This window comes from Babylonia areolata, chromosome 18 (genome assembly GCF_041734735.1).
Source record: "Babylonia areolata isolate BAREFJ2019XMU chromosome 18, ASM4173473v1, whole genome shotgun sequence".
NCBI lineage: Eukaryota > Metazoa > Mollusca > Gastropoda > Neogastropoda > Buccinidae > Babylonia > Babylonia areolata.
The window spans coordinates 8,998,217-9,018,216 of NC_134893.1; the positions used below are offsets into that span (position 1 = coordinate 8,998,217).

Genomic DNA, 20,000 nt, shown 5'->3' on the forward strand with positions numbered 1-20,000 from the left:
CTTCCCCTTTTTTTCCTTTTCTCTTCTTTTCTTTAGTTTTTTTCTTTGCTTGTTTGTCACTTCTTTCCACACGCACACTGCTAGCAGCTCCAATGTGCTGACGAGGCCAATAGAGTTGGTACGTCAGGTAAGACGATTGTTGATGCTCTTGCTGTAAAGCCAGGTTGAACAGCCAGTTTGCGCAGAAGTGAGACGTTTGCATTCTTATTACGAGACAGGGCGGGCACGTGACATCCAGCGATGTTTCTCCACGAGACTTTGGCCTTGTCGTTTTAGACTTTAGGGGTTTTTTTGCTTTTGTTTGTTTGTTTTGTTTTCTATTGTTCCTTTCTAGCTCGTTGGTTCTCTCAGTCTTACATCTCTGCACGAAGAGAAGTTTTTTTTTTATAGTTAATTTATTATTTTATTTATTTATTTATCTATTTATTTATTTACTTATTTATTCTGTATATTTATTTATTCACTCATTTATTCATCTGTCTATTCAATCCTTTATGATTTTTTATGTTTTTTTTTCCATCTATATATTTTTTTTTGTTTTGGGGGATAATGTTGTGGGAAATATTTTGCTGTGGCCCATTATGCACACGTTATTATGATATGATTATAAAATGGAACTACCACAACCAGGGCATATTAAAAGCAAAACGGTGGGATGGGGGTGGGGGGTTGCGGGGGGGGGGGGGGTTCAGCAATATTCAAGTAATTACCAGGGCTGTCTGAATGCAAAAACCGATGGGGGTGAAAATGAACTATAGTAAAGGTGTAAATATGAATTGCGAAACAGGATTGGGGAAAAAAAAATGATGCGGAGATTAGATGTTTTTATCCTTTAAATCATGGAGACACATTCAGTTTCACCAAGGTTATGCCTAAATCCTTGCTCTCTTTTCAAACGAAAAATACTGCACTGAGAATTCATGATTTTATCGGGTTTTTGTCAGTATATTTAGTACGTGCGCGCGCGCTCTCTCACGGACGCACGCACGCACGCACGCACCCCCCCCCCCCCCACACACACACACACACACATTGCGCGGGAAAAAGCACAAAGAATAGAGAAAAAAATCCAGGAATGTTACGTTATACAATTATTATTTCTGCACTGTTATCGGTGCAGTAGGTACCCCTACAATATTTACAACCTCACAGTTTGTCATCAATAGCTACGGGACTGGCTGACATTAGAGCGGAGAGTGGTGGGGATGTTATAGGGAGGGTCTTTGGGGGCCGGGAGGGGGACATGCCCTGGCTGTGTCAGGTTGATACGGAGATCCGTGATAAGCGACAATGGGATCGCACAGCAATGATCGGATTCGAGTCCTACCTCTTTCTTCTGTCTTTGCTATTTATTTGTATTTCCCTTTCTTTTCTTTTCTTTTTTTTTTTCTTCTCCAAACTGGCCGCCGTCTTCTATGCTGCCTCCGGTTCTGTCTGCTTGTCTGTCTGTATGTATGTCTTTCTGTTCGCATCTCTGCCCCTGCGACTGTCTCTGCTTGTCTGTCTATCTGTCTGCGTCTCTCTGTGTCTCTGTCTCAGTCTGTCTCTGTCTCTGTCTCTCTCTCTCCTCTTCTCTAATCATCATCATCATCATCATCATTCTCATTATTTTTTCTCCTTCCTTTTCTCGTTCTCTATATACTCGTCCTGCTCCACCTCTTCCTCCTCCTATTCCTCTTCCTCATTCTTCTTCCTCTGATCCTCTTCCTCCCCTTCCTCTCCCTCCTTACTCCCTCATTAACTTCTCATTTTCATCTTTCTCCTCCTCCTGCTTCCTCACCTCATCGTGTTCCTCCTCCTCCTCCTCAACATCCTCCGTCCTCTTTTTCTTAATCTTTGTACTCTTTTCTTTCTCGCCATTCCCATCCTGTTCGCTCTTTCTTCTCCAGCTCCATCGTCTTCTCTGCTTCCTTTCCCTTCTTCCGATGTCGCCAGTCCCCAGCCGAGGATTAACGTCCATGTGTGCCGAAAAAGAACGGTTGCCTTGGTAACAAACTGACCAAAGAGGGAGTGGAAACACGTTCATGTTAAAACGTTGTCTTGGAGACCAGAAAGTTTGGCTGCCGAAGTGACAAGCACGTGAGATCAAGCTTAGGGCTTTACTGTCCGTGGTGATGATGACAGATCACGTGTGGTCATGACTCACGGTTCAACCCCCGCCATTCACACACCGCTGCCGATTCTTTCCGTCTTTTCCCGTTCACGTTTCTTTTTTTTTCACTTATATCATCTGAGTCCGTGAACCAGTCAGTGAACCAATTCTCGTCTAAACATTTTAATATCAAGAAACCAGACAAAATTGAGCCTTCAATAAAGGGAAAGGAAAACATGAGCAACAACAAGTCTGAGCTTATATCGTGTTCATTCTTGTGTCCCAAACGATCAATAAAAGCAATGGCAAAAACACAACAGTTGATAACGAAATTGTGTAAATTGTATTGATTCGCATTGATCTCACTGCTCATGAAGGTGATCGAAGAGGCAGTCCCCAAAAATAATGACATGAGAAGTAATGACTTCAGATTGTGTTGTTAAACCTGTCGTTCATTTTGAGTATGTGGATTGGTTTAAAAGTACCAAGTAGCACTATTTTAAAGTCAGTTGTTTCTGCTGTTTTTTACTATTTTGCAAAATATCAACGTGTTAGTTTCTCACATCCAGCAATCCAGTCAGTGTGCACTGTTTCCACAGCCACAGCGAAGCAATGTGACCCCAAAAGGCGGCCATGTTAGTAGGGGGCCTTCAAACCAAAGCCACGGCAATACACACTGCAAACACTGCTATTGCCCATTCTACACAATATTTTGTTTTTTCTTTCTCCGATCACTGACGCTCACCCTCTCCATTTTACATTTTGTACTGATCTTTTCCACATTCTGTTTTTTTTTCTCTCTCTCTCTTCCTTTCGTAGTCCCCTCCCCCCTCGCCCCCCTCCCCTCCACCTCAACCGCCCCCTATTTCATTCGAATATACAGAAATGTTGATTTCTAATTAATAATAACAATCATCATCATCATCATGATAAAATGATAATAATCCAAATAATGATGATGATAATAATAATGATAATGATGATAATAATAACAATGATAGTATCATTTATTTTCAGTCTAATATCATCAGCTTAGATGAACAGACTATAAATAGATGAACGATGAACGATGAACTTTTTTGCTAATAATATTAGAGCATCACATCAATCGGACCATGGTAACTATTAAAAAAAAAAGGGGGGGGGGGGGTTGGGGGGGGGGGGGGAATAAACGCAGACACGCCCTCTCTGTGTTACTGGCTAGATTTGTGAAAAACAACCTGAAATGTATTGTACGTATCCACTACTACTGCTGCTGCTGTTTCCACCACAACACTACTACTACTTCCCCTTCTACACAACCTGCTACTACCACAACAACAACTACTACTACTGTAACACCACTATTACTGGTGTAAAAAATGAAAACACCGACTGCGACTCATTTCCTTTATCCTTGATAGATATAACCATGATTTTTTATACAAAAAATATGGCCAGTTAGAAGCACTCTATAATTTGTGTGGTGAGGTTTCGTATTTCACCATTATCATTGGCGTTTTTATTGTTACCATCAGCAACAGCAGTTGCTGCATACAACAGTGTCTTCTACTGTGTCATCATCCAGCGTCATCATGTTCATTATTATCATCGTTATCGTCAGTGTCAAGGACAAAACTGATGAATGTACACACGACAGCCGACATGGCCTTGTGTTTTATGATTATTGCCACTGAAGTATTCCGATCTTTCTTTACGATGTTTTGCTTTATAATCAGTTTTCCGCGGTTGCTTTATTTCAGCTAGGAATAGGAATAAATGATGTGAACAGGTATTATTAAATTAATGAGTAAAGGATTGAAATGAAGGTTTGCAGTGTGTTGCCGTGGCTTTGGTTTGAAGGCCCTCTACTAACATGGCCGCCTTTTTGGGTCACATTGCTTCGCTGTGGCTGTGGAAACAGTGTACTCTGATTGGATTGCTGGATGTGAGAAACTAACACGCTGGTATTTTGCAAAAAACAACAACAAAACAACAACAACAACAACAAAAAACAACCCTATTTGTCAGTACTATATGTCAGTAATTCTCTCTCTCTCTCTCTCTCTCTCTCTCTCTCTCGTGAGTGTGTGTGTGTGTGTGTGTGTGTGTGTGTGTGTGTGTGTGTGAGACAGACGTTGAATGAGGGAACAAAAAAACGTGCTATATGTTCACGACATTGTTGACCAATAATGTCATGTTTCTTCAATTTCATGTCAGTGATATAATTTATGTACTTTGATATGCTGTCTGGAGCACGACCACATTTGCATATCATTCACATTAAAATGTATTATAGAGCACGGTTCTGTCGGTTCATTTTCTCAACCTCATCCGTGTATAATTATGTTTAGGTGTGTTTTGTATTTAACCTGGTCATATTTCTGTGTTTTATATACATTTATTTTTCAGTTTGGGGGCTTCCTTTCACACAGCGAATTATGTCACCGATGATTTGTCCACGGAAAGTGCATTCCATTTATATGATAATGTTCACGCTGCCTGTTTGAATGCTGACACAAGTTGTTGTATTGTACCGTAGGTGGTCACTTCTATATAATTATTTTGATAACCTTTCAGCAGGTAGTGACCTTGATGTTCAGCATGCCATAAGGTAGACTCGTGTGCTTTTCAGTCACCTTCACATCATGCCCTGGGCCTTTTTTTAAGGGGGATGTATGGGGATGGCGACCTTGTGTGTGTGTGTGTGTGTGTGTGTGTGTGTGTGTGTGTGAAGCTCACGTTTGTGGTTTGTGAAACCATTACTTCATGACATTCAGAAAACGTGTTTCTCATGAGACTCCCACTCACGCAACCACAGCAGTGACTCACTTCTTTTCCCTTCGTGTGCCTTTGGTAATGACCCCGCGTCGTGCGTACTTAGCCTTAACTTTTCGTGGTGAAAAGACTCCCCCTTTCCCCCACACACCCTTAAAAAAAATCTTTTAATCTTTTGAAACCCTGGAACAATAACATGCCCTTCGTGTCCAACATGTCAACATTGACACCTTGATCTTGCACGTGATCTTCTTGACACTGTCAACAACACAGGGGGCGTGGTGGTCCCCCTGCCTTTTTTTTTTTTTTTTTTTTGTCCCACACGACCTTATTGACCCCTTGACCTTGCCTCTTCCGAGACCTTGACCTTGACACCCTGGGGCCTTGTGGCCTTGCTTTGTGCTGTGTGCAGACGACTATGCGACGAGGACGACGAGCTGAGCGAGGTGGAGCCCGACGCCGTGCCCACAGAAGTGCGCGACTGGCTGGCCTTGACCTTCACGCGCTCCATGTCCAACATGAAGCGGCGCGGGGAGGAGAAGCCTCGCTTCCGTACCGTGGCTCAGGCCATCCGGGCTGGCATCATGGTGGACAGGTGGGTTTGGGGAGCGGGGAGGGGTGTGTGTGGGTGGTAGGGTGTGTGGTGGGAAGGATGTTAGGGTTTGGACTTGTTCAGGGGTGTGGGGTAGGTGGGGGTGTTGGGAAGGGGTTATGTTTGTATGGGGATGTGGGATGTTGGACGTATGAGTGTGTAGGGTTGGGGTTGTTGGGAAAGGGTTGTGTTTGTGAATGAGAAGTGGAGGTGAGGAGGAGAGTGAGAGGATAGGGGCAAGGTAAAAGGGGATGTGTGGGTGAGAGTGTTGTTGTTGCTGTGTGTGTGTGTGTGTGTGTATGGGATTATGAGAGGATGTGTTTGTGCGTTTGTGTTCAGAAGCATGTGTGGTTTTGTTTGTGTGTGTGTTTGTTGCCAGACCATCTGTCTGGTTTTACGGTGGACTGTGCGTGTGTTTTGCTTGTGTGTGAATAGGGGTGGTGGTGGGTGAGTGAGTGATTGTTTGTCTTTGAGTGTTGGATGGGTGTGGTTGAATGGTTGGTGGGGGGATATTGTGTAAATGTCTGTGTGTTTATGTGCGTGCATGAAAGAGAGAAAGACAGACAGAGAGTTAGAGAAAGAGAATCGTGCCTGTGTGAGGCGAAGACTATTTTTGATTGGTTATGAATGTAAAACGATTTCAGTGAAAATAATAGAAGACAGTACACTGATTGGTTATGAATGTAAAACGATTTCAGTGAAAATAACAGAAGACAGTACACAGCCTCTACACAGTGTACACTCCAGAGCCCCCTGCGAGAAATTGCAGTGTCAGGCATATACCAGTCTCTCTTCGGGATTTTTTTTTTCTGGGAATATCTATTTGTTTATTCATTGATCGATTACTTTATCTGTTCATAAGCATTTATTTGCTCATGTCCTGTATTATCAGCACCATTCAGATATAAACCTAGATATAGTTTTCTCTGAAGTAATTGCAGTTTATGTGAAACGTTTAGGATAAGATGGGAGGGTACATTTTGTCAGTACAGAGAAGGGGTTGTTTTTTTTTTTGTTTTGTTTTTTGTCAGTACAGACAAGGACCGGGTAATTAAATGAAGGACGAGATAAAAAAAACAACAACAACTGATTTTTAAAGAGCAGCATAAATCGTCCATTCGACTACGGAAAACGTATCAGCAACTATGAAGAACTGTTAACTCAACACTACTTCTGTGTTTCCAAAAGCTTCAAAACAACCACGATTATAACAGCAACAACTGTCAGGCGTGCTAACGATATATATGTATGCATGATTTTAGAATGAATAAGTGGAATCTGGGACCACACACAGATTCGTGCGCGTTCGCGCTCAGCGACACTCGCACACTGCCCAAACTGCATGAGACAGACAGACAGATAGATAGATAGCCGTCCCTGTCAACGGGAAATGAGTGGTGTTGGTGGGCCGGGTGAGACAGAGGCGCGGGGGGGGGGGGGGGGCGATGGGAGGAAGAGTGGAAACGGAGGTCCAAGCAGGGTGTGTCAATCCATACAATTGCTGTCCCGATCCTCCACTCTCCGTGTCCCCCTTCCCCTCCCACACACTCCCACCCCACTCTCTCCACATTTCTTCCCCAGCTTCCACTGGTGTTTGCATCTAATAGCTGGTTGCCATAGCAGCCTGGCCACCGACTGCTGGTAATGAGGGTCCGTGGAATGTCGCGGGCAGAATTCCGTCCGTCCGTCCGTCCACACATGCACACACACACACACACACACACACGTGGGCGCGCGCTCGCACCGCGCGCACACACGCACACACTGACCGCTGACTGCTACAGTTGCCACAGCCTCAGGGAACGATTAAAACGTATTTCTCGCGTGCGTGTGCTCGTGCCAACACTTTATGTGCACATGGACACAGGCTTGAGTGCTCAGACGTGCGTGTGTGCACACATATGCACACACGGATGTACACACAAACATACGCGCGTGCGCAGACACGCCTCTACTCTCTCTGTCTCTGTCCTTTATTTCCTGTGTCTCCCTGTCACGCGGACACTTCAATGCGCGTGCACACACTCAAGGCATGGCACAGAGATAGAAAGTAGTGGATATTTAACTATACTTCCGTATTGTCATTAGGCGAAGAATCAGAGGCGCCGCTCTCAATATACACCACCATTACTCCGGTATGTCGTCGCTCCATGTCCGCTGATGACGATTTACTGTACGACATGGACGAAGACTTATCATCTGTAATCAAGCTCGGGGTGTCATTTGCTTCTGTCAAATAACATAGCGCAGAGCATCGTCTGCAGATGGTAAGAACAGAAGGCTCCGTTTCATGTTGGTGTCATGACATTTAATCAACAGAACCTTAGTGCGTTGACAGCGAACATCACAGAATCTCTTAACTCCTGCTAGAATGACATTATTTATCCTGTAACGTAACACAGTTGCGACATTGTAAGCCAAATCAGAATGGCAATGACATTATTTATACAGTAAGACATATCAGTGTTGCAACACATTCTGTTACGAAAATAAGAATATTCTTTATCCCTGCGTAAATTACATCACATTACATTACCTTTTAACATTCTGTACCCTGCAACCAGTTCTGTAATTGCAACATTATCTGTAGCAAGTGTCATTCTGATATTATCTACCATAATAAGCGTTTACCAAGACTTCAGCATTATCTGTAACATGTCAGAATGACATTATATGTTCTGTATCAAAATACGCACGCCAGAATTGGAACAAAAAAGTAATATTCTGTAACGTTTTTCAAAATGACATTCTAACAGTGTATATTCTGTAACCTGTCCAAAAACGCATATCAGGGTTGCAACATTGTCTGTAATTGTCAGAATCACATTATTATCCAGGGTCAGAGCCAATGAAAAGGGAGAAAACGATGTAACAGTGCTCCACTGATGCCAGTTTTCGCTTCGGCAAGCAAACTGCGGATTTGAACATGCCACTTATACTGAGAATGTTTCACTTTTACTTAAAAACTCTGGCCGCTGTGAGTGATACCTCTTCCACAAGCCGATCGCAAGCTTGCATGCACGCTCAGCCTGTCAGAAGAGAGGTAGAGATGTAAACATCGTTTCGGTCGGAACCGGTTCCAGCCGATGACTGGGCCTTTGTTTTGATGCCAAGAGTGGCGTGGCTGCCCTGTTTCCCCAGGTCACGATCAATGGTAACTTCATCGTCGCCAGGAAATAAGAAATAAGATAAAAAGATAACACAACACATCCATAGCTGGATGGTCCTGCAGATGAAGTGTTTATCTGTTTGTCTGTCTGTCTGTCTCTCATAATAATAATGATAATCATAATCATAATAAGAAGAATAAAATGTTGAGTGATGGCCTAGAGGTAATGCGTCCGCTTAGGAAGCGAGAGAATCTGAGCGCACTGGTTGGAATCATGGCTCAACCGTCGATATTTTCTCCCCCTCCACTAGGCCTTGAGTGGTGGTCTGGACGCTAGTCATTCGGATGAGACGATAAACCGAGGTCCCGTGTGCAGCATGCACTTAGCGCACGTAAAAGAACCCACGACAACAGAAGGGTTGTTCCTGGCAAAATTCTGTAGAAAAAATCCACTTCGATAGGAAAAACAAATAAAACTGCACGCAGGAAAGATATTTTAAAAAAAGAAAGAAAGAAAGAAAAAAAGGGTGGCGCTGTAGTGTAGCGACGCGCTCTCCCTGGGGAGAGTATCCCGAATTTCACACAGAGAAATCCGTTGTGATAAAAAGAAATACAAAGACAACAACAATAATAATAATGATGATGATGATGATGATAATTACCCTAGGACAGTGTCAACAGTGAGGCCAAATCCAGTCGTTACGTTGTCTTTCTCCGCTGGAATTTCTGCCCAGCTCTGTATTACCAGTGCCAAAACAGTAAAGCAGAGCCAGCGGGGTGCATTATCACGAGCATGTTGTTCACTGAATTCCAAACGCATTCAATCGAAAAAAAATATATATATTGACTGAACTGAACTGTCATCCGTAAACGCCTTACTGTTAAGTTTCGACTTGTTTATGAAAAGATATGTGACAGATTGCAACGCACAGACATCATGTCAAATTGTGTAAAAGCGCATACAGACACCATAAAGACTTAAGGTTTGTGGCGTACACATGTATATTTTTTTCTGTTTGTGAATGGAAGCCATGGACAGGGAAACGACAAAGACTCCTTAAATTGGAGCGTCAACCAGATCAAACACATAGCCCTCGTTCTTTATTTGCAAACAGATGGATTCCGTGTTAGCTGTGCAGTGCCAGTCAATGAAGAGATCAGCGCAGAAAGCCTGACACGTGAATCCCGTTTTCTGCCCTGTGTTTTTTGGTGCCAGCTGTGGTTTTGCTGGCCTGTTCCGGGGCCATGATCAATGGTAACGTCATTGTCATCAGAACACGATCAGGTTTCACACGTCCGGGACTGCCGAGCCTGTCTGCAGAAAGGGTGTGACATGATGGGTCCCTGTGCGCGCGCGCGTGTATATATATATATATATATATAATATATATATATATATTTGTGTGTGTGTGTGTGTGTTTGCAAGGACCCTTTCCCAATTCATCGTTTGTTCTCCCTCTAAACTGCTTAAATATAACAGATACACAGTATGATGATACGATCTACAGTATTAACTCTTCTTCGTCATAAAACCATAATTGTACCACAATCAACGTCGTACTTTCACAAACCATTTTTAAACTCTCTTTTCTTTTCTCCATCCCCTTATTTCATTGGTCCTTGGAGTCCAGTGTGTTCTTTTGATGAGTGCTGGCAGTGTGTGTCTCACAAATACAGTTTAACGATCGACTACATCTCCGACACAGTTCTTTTGTTGTCGGTTCATCTCCTGATGTAAAATTGATCCTGCTTGTGTGACACAATTATTGCCTGTCTGAAGACACTCGCTCAGATTACTTTGCAAGACCAAGACGGAGGGACAAAGAAGAGAAAATATGTATTCCTTTTATGTCGAACCGGACCAAGGAACTTCTGCATTATTCTCTTGATGCCTTTTGGGAGAGATGATAGGTTCACTCGATTGTAAGCATGGCGACGCATAGCCGAGAAATTACCTTTCGCTGAGGCATAGTTTGTGGAGTTCTAGGATCGTGGTCTACAGAAAAGGGAAAAATGTGTGCCTTTGCCCTAAGTGGATGTCATAATTTGAGAATGTTTTTATTATGAAAATATAGTTGTTTGATTTGTAACAGTATGTTATGTAAGCAATCTGTGTAAACATCGTTTACTTTCAAACTGGTTTTATAGCTTCGGCGTGAAAGGGGGTGAATAGGATGTCAGGAAGGAAGGAGTGGGGGACCTATAGTAGAATATGAAGCGCACATACCCATGTAGGTCTAAAGTTTTCCAGTTGTGTTAGAATTTCGGTCCCAACAAATAATTGTAATTACATGATCCACGTGATTTCAAGATTGAATTTGCAAGTTTACCTTATATGAACATAAACCCTTTCCACAGCTGTGACTTATATTCAACGACAGCAAAGCGAAATCCCATGCTGGTCCAAGAGGAACACAATCCCTTTGAGAAGAAAGCTTGCTTCCATCTCGTGATGCATTATCCACACGGTTGCTTGGCTGATTCTTCCTGTAGTTGTTCCGTGAATCCTGCCCTGTAGTGGCTTTCAGCTACAGAACGCTGCCATCAGCTTACAGGACTAAATATATATATATATATATATAGAGAGAGAGAGAGAGAGAGAGAGAATGGAATGAGTTAACTGGAGCGTTCTCTTCCCCAGCGGTCTCTGTATTGGCTACCGTATACTGTGTGTATACCTTACCCTTTTTCGGGTTGTTCATCAGACAGTAGTTCTTCTGCTCCATCTTCTTCCATACCACAGAGCGACTTTTTCATATGACTTCAAGGAGAGTCTGTGTAAAAACTCAAACCAAAGGTCTTCTTCCCTGATTCACTCTATACTCATGAGGTCGTTGCAAGACAAAAACCAGTTTTTGTTAAATTGTGTAAACTGATGATTATTTCATTGTTCTTGCCTGAAATTCTGGCCTCGAGGTTACCGACTACATGCCAACAGTGCCACAAATTAAAGAGAGAAAAAAAAGAGATAAGTCTGTACATAGATTTTAAACCATAAATATTATCATGAGCTTTCTTTCTTTTAATAAGAAAGGCCTCGCGTCAATACAAGAACCCTATGATGAACGTTCTTTCTTCTTTGGTGCTCCTCACATCTGGAACAACCTTCCTTATCATATCCGTGCATCTGATTCTATTTCTGCTTTTCGCTCATCACTAAAGACTCATCTTTTTAAAACCTAAGTACTCTCAGCTTCTTTTTCTCTCACTTTGGATGTATGTAGAGTGGGAAAGGGAGAGTGTGAGTAGGGGGAGGGTTTTTTTGAGAAAGAGTGGCCATGAATGTTTTATGTTACTTGTAATATTTTTCTTTCATGTAAAGCGCCCTGAGCTCTTAGTGAGAAAGGGCACTATATAAATGTAAAGTATTATTATTCTTATTATCTATAATGGTACACCCAGACTGCACGTTCTATAAAGTTAGCCTGGTCCTGAATGGTTGTTTCCAAAGGAAAGGAGGAAACTATGGGTGTGGGTTATTCCCAAATGTGACATTATTTCCACCTGTCCAATCCCCTGCTTTAAACGAATGCTGCATGCACTAATATTTTTTTTACCACTTGCATGTTAATGGAGACTCGGTTTTTTTTTTTCGTTGGTCCCCTTGTTAAACGAACATTTGATTTCTCGAAGGAAGTATTTTGAATCTGATTTTACTGTCACGTTGTAGCTAAAAGTTAATGTTTAATGTGTTGTTGTAGCAGTGAAGTCTCCTTGAGTAACTGAACTGAACATCTTGATCACATTAAGATGGAGCATCTTTTTTTAAGAATATACAATAATTTTATTTTAGCATATTTCATTTTGATTGATTAGGAGTTGGATACAGGGGGATGAACAATGTGCAAGGAACTAGGACTGCATTAAAGCAAGTAGCAATTGTGTCTACTTGTAGCGTGCACACTCTTACATTTTATGCGATAACGAAGTGCTGGAAAAATGGAAATTCCTGTACTTGTTTTGCTAAAAGTATTTAATAAACAAACGCTCGTCTCATTCCACACCTTGTTCTACTAACACTTTCATGATCTTTGTCAATGACTCAGGAGCTTAGTCTGCATTTCTGTCTTGCCATGTCTGGTGTTTCCATCCTCTTCTTCAGACTCTTCTTCAGCATCACTCAGCGTCACTCAAACTTCTTTTTTCCTTCACGTGTGAACAAAAATACCCCATCTATTCCGATCTGCTCCAAATGGCGCAGGATGTGAGCCAGTAATGGCAGACAGATACGGGGCTGACTACCTCGCCGCCCCGTGCCTTGCCGTTAACACCGCTGGTGAAGACGGCTAATGCCCTGCTCACATTAGAGGACCGGCCTCCCATCAGGGCCCCGCCTGGCCGATGAAACGGCGGGATGTGTGGGAGAAGGGGACACTTAGGGAGTGGCAGACCTCTAGTGACAAAAAAAAAAAATCCTTGTGGTGTAATCTCCAGCTTTCACTTCACCACATCACTGCGGAAATGGGACCCCAGCCAGATAGACATCAAAATGACGCTTTCACAGTGTGTTTTTCATGGGATTTTAATGGTGGTCCCAGAGGAGTGTAATGACAGTAACATCTGATTCGTGTTTCTAAAATTGTTTACCATTTCAAGTACAGTATGAAAATACTGATAATGTGCCCCCATCAGACCCCCCACCCCCACCCTGACACACACACGTTTCATGCATGTTCACTTTACAGACACATGTGCACATACACATATGTGTGCACAAACACACACAAACGCTTTCGTGCACACAGACAAGACATACACACTAAAGAAACAGTTTATCCCTTTTCAATTTTAAGGTATACATAGAGGAAAGTGAAAAGTTGTAAGGGTTTCAGACGGACGTCGAGGCAATGCCATTTTTTATACATGTAGCATGCGTAGTATCACATATCATGCATTGATATTATGCTGCAAGAAATGGAACTGCCCTGTTACACAGAAATGTTCCTTACCCACAAGAATCATTTTTATTCATATGCTACCTGCCATCCTCCATGATAATTGTTTTTTTCTTAACTAAGTTTGCTAACAGTGTAATGTAACATATCAAATGTCTCGTTCTCTCTGTATCTTAACATGTTAACCATCTCACCAACAATTTCAGTACAGACTCTGCTTCTTCTGTTTCCCTTCTGGTATTTCCATTCTGATACTCAGTGTCCACGGCTCCGGTGGACATTTCGTCACTTTCTTCACGTGTGGAAAAAAAAAACCTCATCTATTCCGATCTGCTCCAAATGGCGCAGGATGCGAGCCAGTAATGGCAGACAGATACGGGGCTGACTGCCTCGCCGCCCCGTGCCTTGCCGTTAACACCGCTGGTGAAGACGGCTAATGCCCTGCTCACATTAGAGGACCGGCCTCCCATCAGGGCCCCGCCTGGCCGATGAAATGGCGGGGTGTGTGGGAGAAGGGGACACTTAGGGAGTGAAATTTAGCATCGCCAGACCTCTTGTGACAACAACAACAAAATCCGTCTGGTGCAGTCGTCAGCGTTCACGTCTCCGTATGAGGCGAGTGGAAAGTGGATACCAACTGGAATATAAATAGAAGACAGAAAAGACATCAGTTGACATGTTTTTCCCACAGTGTGTCAATCTTGTAATTATCATTATTTTAGGGTGGAGGGGAGTTTGATGGCAGTGATAGGGGATTCATAGTTGATAATTTGTTTGTCATTTATGCATAAACATGAAATAGATTCACACATGTGAGTGCCCATACCCACAAACACATACATGTAGGCAAGCACGCACACACACACACACACACACACACACACACATATATATATATATATATATATATATATATAACACATGCACACGTGCTTGCACACACACACACACACACACACACACACACACACACATGTAGGCACAATTCGAAAATAGTATAGGAAGAGCAGATACAGACTGTAGTGATTCCAAGTCACAATAGAGGGGATCCTGTTTGTGCAGCTGAGGGGTATGTAGTGTGGGGTATAAGTGGGGGTGGTGGGGGGGGGGGGTATAAAGCAGTTTTTCAGCCCCATCCACACGTTTAATTCAAAATAAAATTGGATCTTAAATACATGTGTGTGTGTGTGTGTGTGTGTGTGTGTGTGTGTGAGGTTTACTTGTATGTTTATTTTTTCAACTTATTTTGACCCATGAGAATTCTGTGCATTGACTCGAGTTTTTACACGTTGTCTGGCGTTGATTTGAGTCTCATATAATCACCATCATACTTAATTAGCCGAACACGATCAGAATTTGACAAAAAGCCCTGCAGTTTCAATGGTTTGCATGTTTCAATGCCTAATTTTACACGATATCCTTGTGTGAAAGCATTCTCTTTATGCCAGACGCAATATTACTCTTCAGATTGAGACTGAAAATGTTATTCTCAGATTGAGACTAAAAATGTTATTCGTTTGCAAAGGACAGAACGTCGGGCACGCGTGCACGTGAGCATCGTGGGTAACTGCGATGAGTTATACCGACTGAATCATTAGTTGGAAAGGTTCGAAGCTCCCATAGCCTTTCAATGGTCATCAGGGTCGTGAATTCATACCCACTTTGTGTGAATGGCTCGGCAAAGCAAGGCGGAAGCCATTCCTCTCCTTTCACCGTTTTAACCTCCCCCCCCCCCACCAGTCACCCATACACATCCAGGTTAACTTTGACTTTGATGGATTACGTTGTAGGAGCCTTGTCGGCTATATACACAACGGGAAGGGGGTGGGGCGATGGGGCGAGGGGGTGGGTGTGGGTTGGCTGTGTAGCTTCTGCACAGCGCGCATGCTGTTGCCACTATGATGGTGGTCCTGCGCCCTTGATAAGTAATGATAAGTACCTTAATTTAGTAAGGAAAATCGGAGTAAAGTGCCTTCCCTAAGGACACAGCACTATGCCGAAACGGAGCTCCGAGCCCTGATCAGACGGTGAACACTGTATCACAAGTCCAGTGTCTCAATCCATTCTGCCACGTCGCCTTCGTCCTAGAAGCATACCCATTCACGGTCATCACTGGTCACCCGTCAAGGCGTATCAGGCTTGCCAACATTGGGCACAAAAAAATGAACTCTTACACGTGGATTCATTGAGTGAATATGGACAGGCTATTTTTTTCCTGCCAACCACTTTTTTTCTCGACGTGCCTTGTGTTACTGCTGCAAAATAAAATCTAAGTATTTTTGTTGATAAATAGAGGGGGTGGTAAATAGATTGATGGAATGGTCCATCGTAGATATACAGAAACGTATATACGAATTGAGTAGATTAGATAATTTATGTAGATAGATAGATTGATGACAGTTTTATTTGTTTATTCATATCAAACTCGAAGAAGGTTTTAAGCCAAATATTGACATCAAAGCAGTGGTACTTATTAAAGTTTGTTTCATCTATTCATAAACTATTTCTCTTTTTCTTTTATTCTTCATTCATTTATTTATTTATTCATGTATTATTTTTTTAAATACCTTACCTGCATATTCACTGACTGTTCACACAGGATATATCGGCGGATGTCCAGTTCAGCCGGTCTCCACGTGCCTCCTCCCGTATTGTTATTGTTGAAGGTGAGACAACACTGTACAATGTTATACAGCACTACAAGAAAATACAATACATCTGAACATATTACAGTACAATACGGAACGGTACAATTCGGCTCGGCGCAGCACAGTACAGCACAGCGCAGCACAGCACCGTATAGCACAGCACAGAACTGCACAGTGCAATACCATACAGTGCAACGCAACGCGACAGTATTCATCGCAGTGCAAGACAGTTCCGTTAATTATTGTATCCAGTGATGGGAACTTTGCAGATAGCACTATGCACACACAGTACTTTACAATGCTTTGCTGTGTAGGTCTGTGCTGTTCAGCACAACACAGTACAGGGCATCGGTACAAACACCCGTGATGAAGACAGACATAAAAAAAGGACGAAAACAAAAAGGAAAAAGAAAACAAACAAACAAAAAAAGTCCAACAACCAGTCGATACATTCGTCATTAAACATACGTGTGAAATTACATAGATGTAAATTTGACGACAGATTTGCCGAAATGCTAACCGGTCATATTGAAGACGAAGAAGAAGAAACAAACCTGTCATTCAACAGGTCTTTCACTAGGTTCTACAGGCACACAGGGACCTTACTGATCAATCAGTTAACCAGTCAATAAATCAGTTAGTCCGTTGATCGATACAGGTGTACAGACGAACACTAAACTTAGCACCTCAAACACGCCAACTCATCAATCCATCGGTCAGTAAATCGATCAGTACAGATGGACTCGGTCAGTAATTCGATCAGTACAGATGGACTCGCAAACTTAAGGAGCGTTCTAAGCGTTCATCGACTGACACACATCCCGACAGATTTGGACACAGATGTTTCAACAGCCGCAGTATCTAACATGTAATGTTTGTGTACTCACTGACAGTGATGCTACAAGGGCACCAGGTGATTCACAACATCACCAACATTCTAAGGCTGTGTGAACATTATGACAGTTAAATCCAAGGGCACTCAAATAATCGCAGCCATGTCGAACAGCCCATGACTAATAGCGTCAACACAAGTAATATTGCTGCAAATCCTTACAACACACCATGACAGTGTGTGAGTGTGTGTGTGTGTGTGTGTGTGTGCCCATCCCCTGTATACCGTGTGTCACGTGCAGAACCTGGACGACTGGTCGTTCAACGTGTTCGCGGTGAACGAGGCCTCGGAGAACCACGCCCTCAAGTACGTCGGCTATGAACTCCTGCAAAAGTACGACCTCATCACCAAGTTCAAGATCAACACACAGGTAACACGCTAAAATTTAGAAAGAAGCAAAAGAGGTGAACATGGAAGAACGATAGACATATTTTTAAACAGACATTTACTGATGCTCGGATGTACATTCATGCAGAACCTAAACCTAGACCTAAAGTGTACATCTTTACTGTAACATATCCATATGGCATACTGGAATGAAATCCCAACAAGATGTGTTTCTTTATGGGGTTCCAATCACAGTTGTCAGTCCGCACAATGCTGGTGACTTTATTACGGCTAGTTATTGGTTAGTTTTATATTTTCTTCCAAATCATCACCATAATGGTAATCATCACGATCTTCTTCTTCTTCTTCTTTCTGTTATAAGCAACCACAATACTATTATTATTATGTTATAATCATTATATTATATATATATATACATATCTTACACCGCAATACTATTACTATTACTTCTGTTGCTGTTCCTACTACTACTACTACTACTACTACTACTACTGTAGCTGCTGCTGCTATAACTAATACTGTGGCTATCCTCGCTACCATCACTATTACCACTACTACAAAGTTGTCCTTTGTCACAGGTGCTGGACAGTTTTCTGTTCGCCCTGGAGGTGGGTTACAGCAAGTTCCGTAACCCTTACCACAACCTCATCCATGGCGCTGACGTGGCCCAGACCGTCCACTACGTCCTCACACAGAGCCACCTGGCGGTGAGTGAAGTGTGCTCCTTTCTGAGCGAGTGTGAGTGCGTTATGCCTGTTCCCGGGCCTTCCTCAGAGGGAGGCATCTGGTGGTGACTGCATAAAGCTTGGTCTCGGGCTTTCCTCTCTTTCTCTCTCCCTCATCGCACCCTCTCTCCGTGTCCCAGTGTTTCTTAAACGTTGTTGTTGTTGTTTTTCTTGTGCCTTCCTCGCCTGAAAAGATCCAGAGTCGAAGACGTCCAGCTGTATCCAGGGTTTCTTTCAGCAAAGCCACATGGTGGAAAGACGCTGAACACAATGCTTAGTCTTTGGCCTTTCACTGTGCTGACGCTCGATAATTTTTTTTTCACAGGGTTGTGTAGAGCACGGTGTTCTTTCCTGGCCTCCGTGTATAAAATGTGCTGTCAGTGGTCAGTTTATGCTGGATTCCAGATCCTTCTTCTATAAATCCAACTGGCAGAGACGTGTAGACGATCTCATTATCGTAGCCAAGCGCACTCAGATCCGATGAGTGTCGTGGATTTCAAACACGATGGGCAATACGTCTTTTGCAAACATGCTCTTCGTCAAAACGTGTAGCTTGCTGTGTTACCCTTCCTCCAAAATCAGAACCATTCTGTCTGTCGGTCTGTCTTGTATGTGTATGTATATATATATATATATATATAGTGTGTGAGAGAGAGTGAGAGAGAGAGAGAGAGATTATGTGTGTGAGTTTGTGTGTTGACTAGTTTGTGTGCGCGCGCATGTGTTTGTGTGTGTGCGCGCAAGTCTGTGTGTGTGTGTGTGTGTGTATGTGTGTGTGTGTATGTGCGTGCGCGTGTGTGTGTATCTGTGTGTGTGTGGTTGCGCGTGTACTGCGAATGCGCACGTGCGATGATGACGCGATGATGGAGGCCGCACGTGTATTGCAGCACTGGCTGACGGACCTGGAGGTGTTCGCCACCATCATCGCCGCCTTGATCCACGACTACGAACACACAGGCACCACCAACAACTTCCACATCAACACAGGGTGAGAGTACGTGTGCATGTGACACACACGACTGGCTAGGAAGCTCAGCGGTGCCATGATCGAACGGTAGATGATAGAAAGATTCAAGAAGGAGAGACTTGCCTTTAAGCTGCAGTCTGATCAGAATTCTGTCATGCAGAAGGGAGGGCGTTGCTTCACGGTTCACAGTTTCATGCTGTGGTGATGACTGCGGTGTCGCGAGGATTACCTCGGACACGTGTTTCAGGAGGGTATATGAGGATCAGACGTTTGGAACGAAACACCTTGACAGCTGTAGTTACAGGCTAATGACGTCAGTTTCAATCTGTGTGTGTGTGTGTGTGTGTGTGAGAGAGAGAGAGAGAGAGAGAGAGAGAGAGAGAGAGAGAAGATTAGGGAGAGAAAGAGGGGTGGGGACGATAGAAGTAAAGAGGGGCGGGATGGCATGGTAAGATTAGGAACCACAAAAATCTGTCATCTCACAGTCTGTCGTTTTCCCCTCCATTTGCACAGACCTGAAACCTATTTGATACCGATTCTTACGATGCATTTTTTTTTTTTTTTTTTTTTTTAATTTACAATATCCGAACACCATTCCCCCCAATAAATTGCTGAATAAATTCGTAAACCAGACACGTACAAGCACAGATGCAGGCGCACAGAGAGCGGGGGTGGGTGCAACAGGTGAGAATAAGGAATTCTAAAGTGATCTCTCTCTCTCTCTCTCTCTCTCTCTCTCTCTCTCTCTCTCTCTCGCACACACACATACATTCATTTGTATATATCATGTAAACACACACACACACAGACATACATACACTCAACAAACTGGTGTGTATACATACACTCACGGGTGATACGCAAATAATAAGAGACTGACATAATCATGTGATTATCGGTAAAACAGCAGTTGAACCATAGACTATATGACGCCATATGGGACTGATTCATACCGTGTACAGACGCACTGTTCAT

General features: G+C 43.0%; 1 protein-coding gene across 7 annotated transcripts in view; it reads left to right on the top strand.

Annotated features, from left to right (window-relative positions):
* Positions 1-20,000, top strand: part of LOC143292420 (dual specificity calcium/calmodulin-dependent 3',5'-cyclic nucleotide phosphodiesterase 1A-like) — a 447,558-nt gene that overhangs the window by 391,736 nt on the left and 35,822 nt on the right. For all 7 annotated transcript variants that reach the window (XM_076602676.1, XM_076602678.1, XM_076602673.1 and 4 more), the window contains 5 exons: positions 5,262-5,444; positions 16,045-16,111; positions 17,227-17,355; positions 17,912-18,040; positions 18,946-19,046. In XM_076602676.1, coding sequence (XP_076458791.1) covers positions 5,262-5,444; positions 16,045-16,111; positions 17,227-17,355; positions 17,912-18,040; positions 18,946-19,046 — 609 coding nt within the window. The remainder of the gene's footprint in view (positions 1-5,261; positions 5,445-16,044; positions 16,112-17,226; positions 17,356-17,911; positions 18,041-18,945; positions 19,047-20,000) is intronic.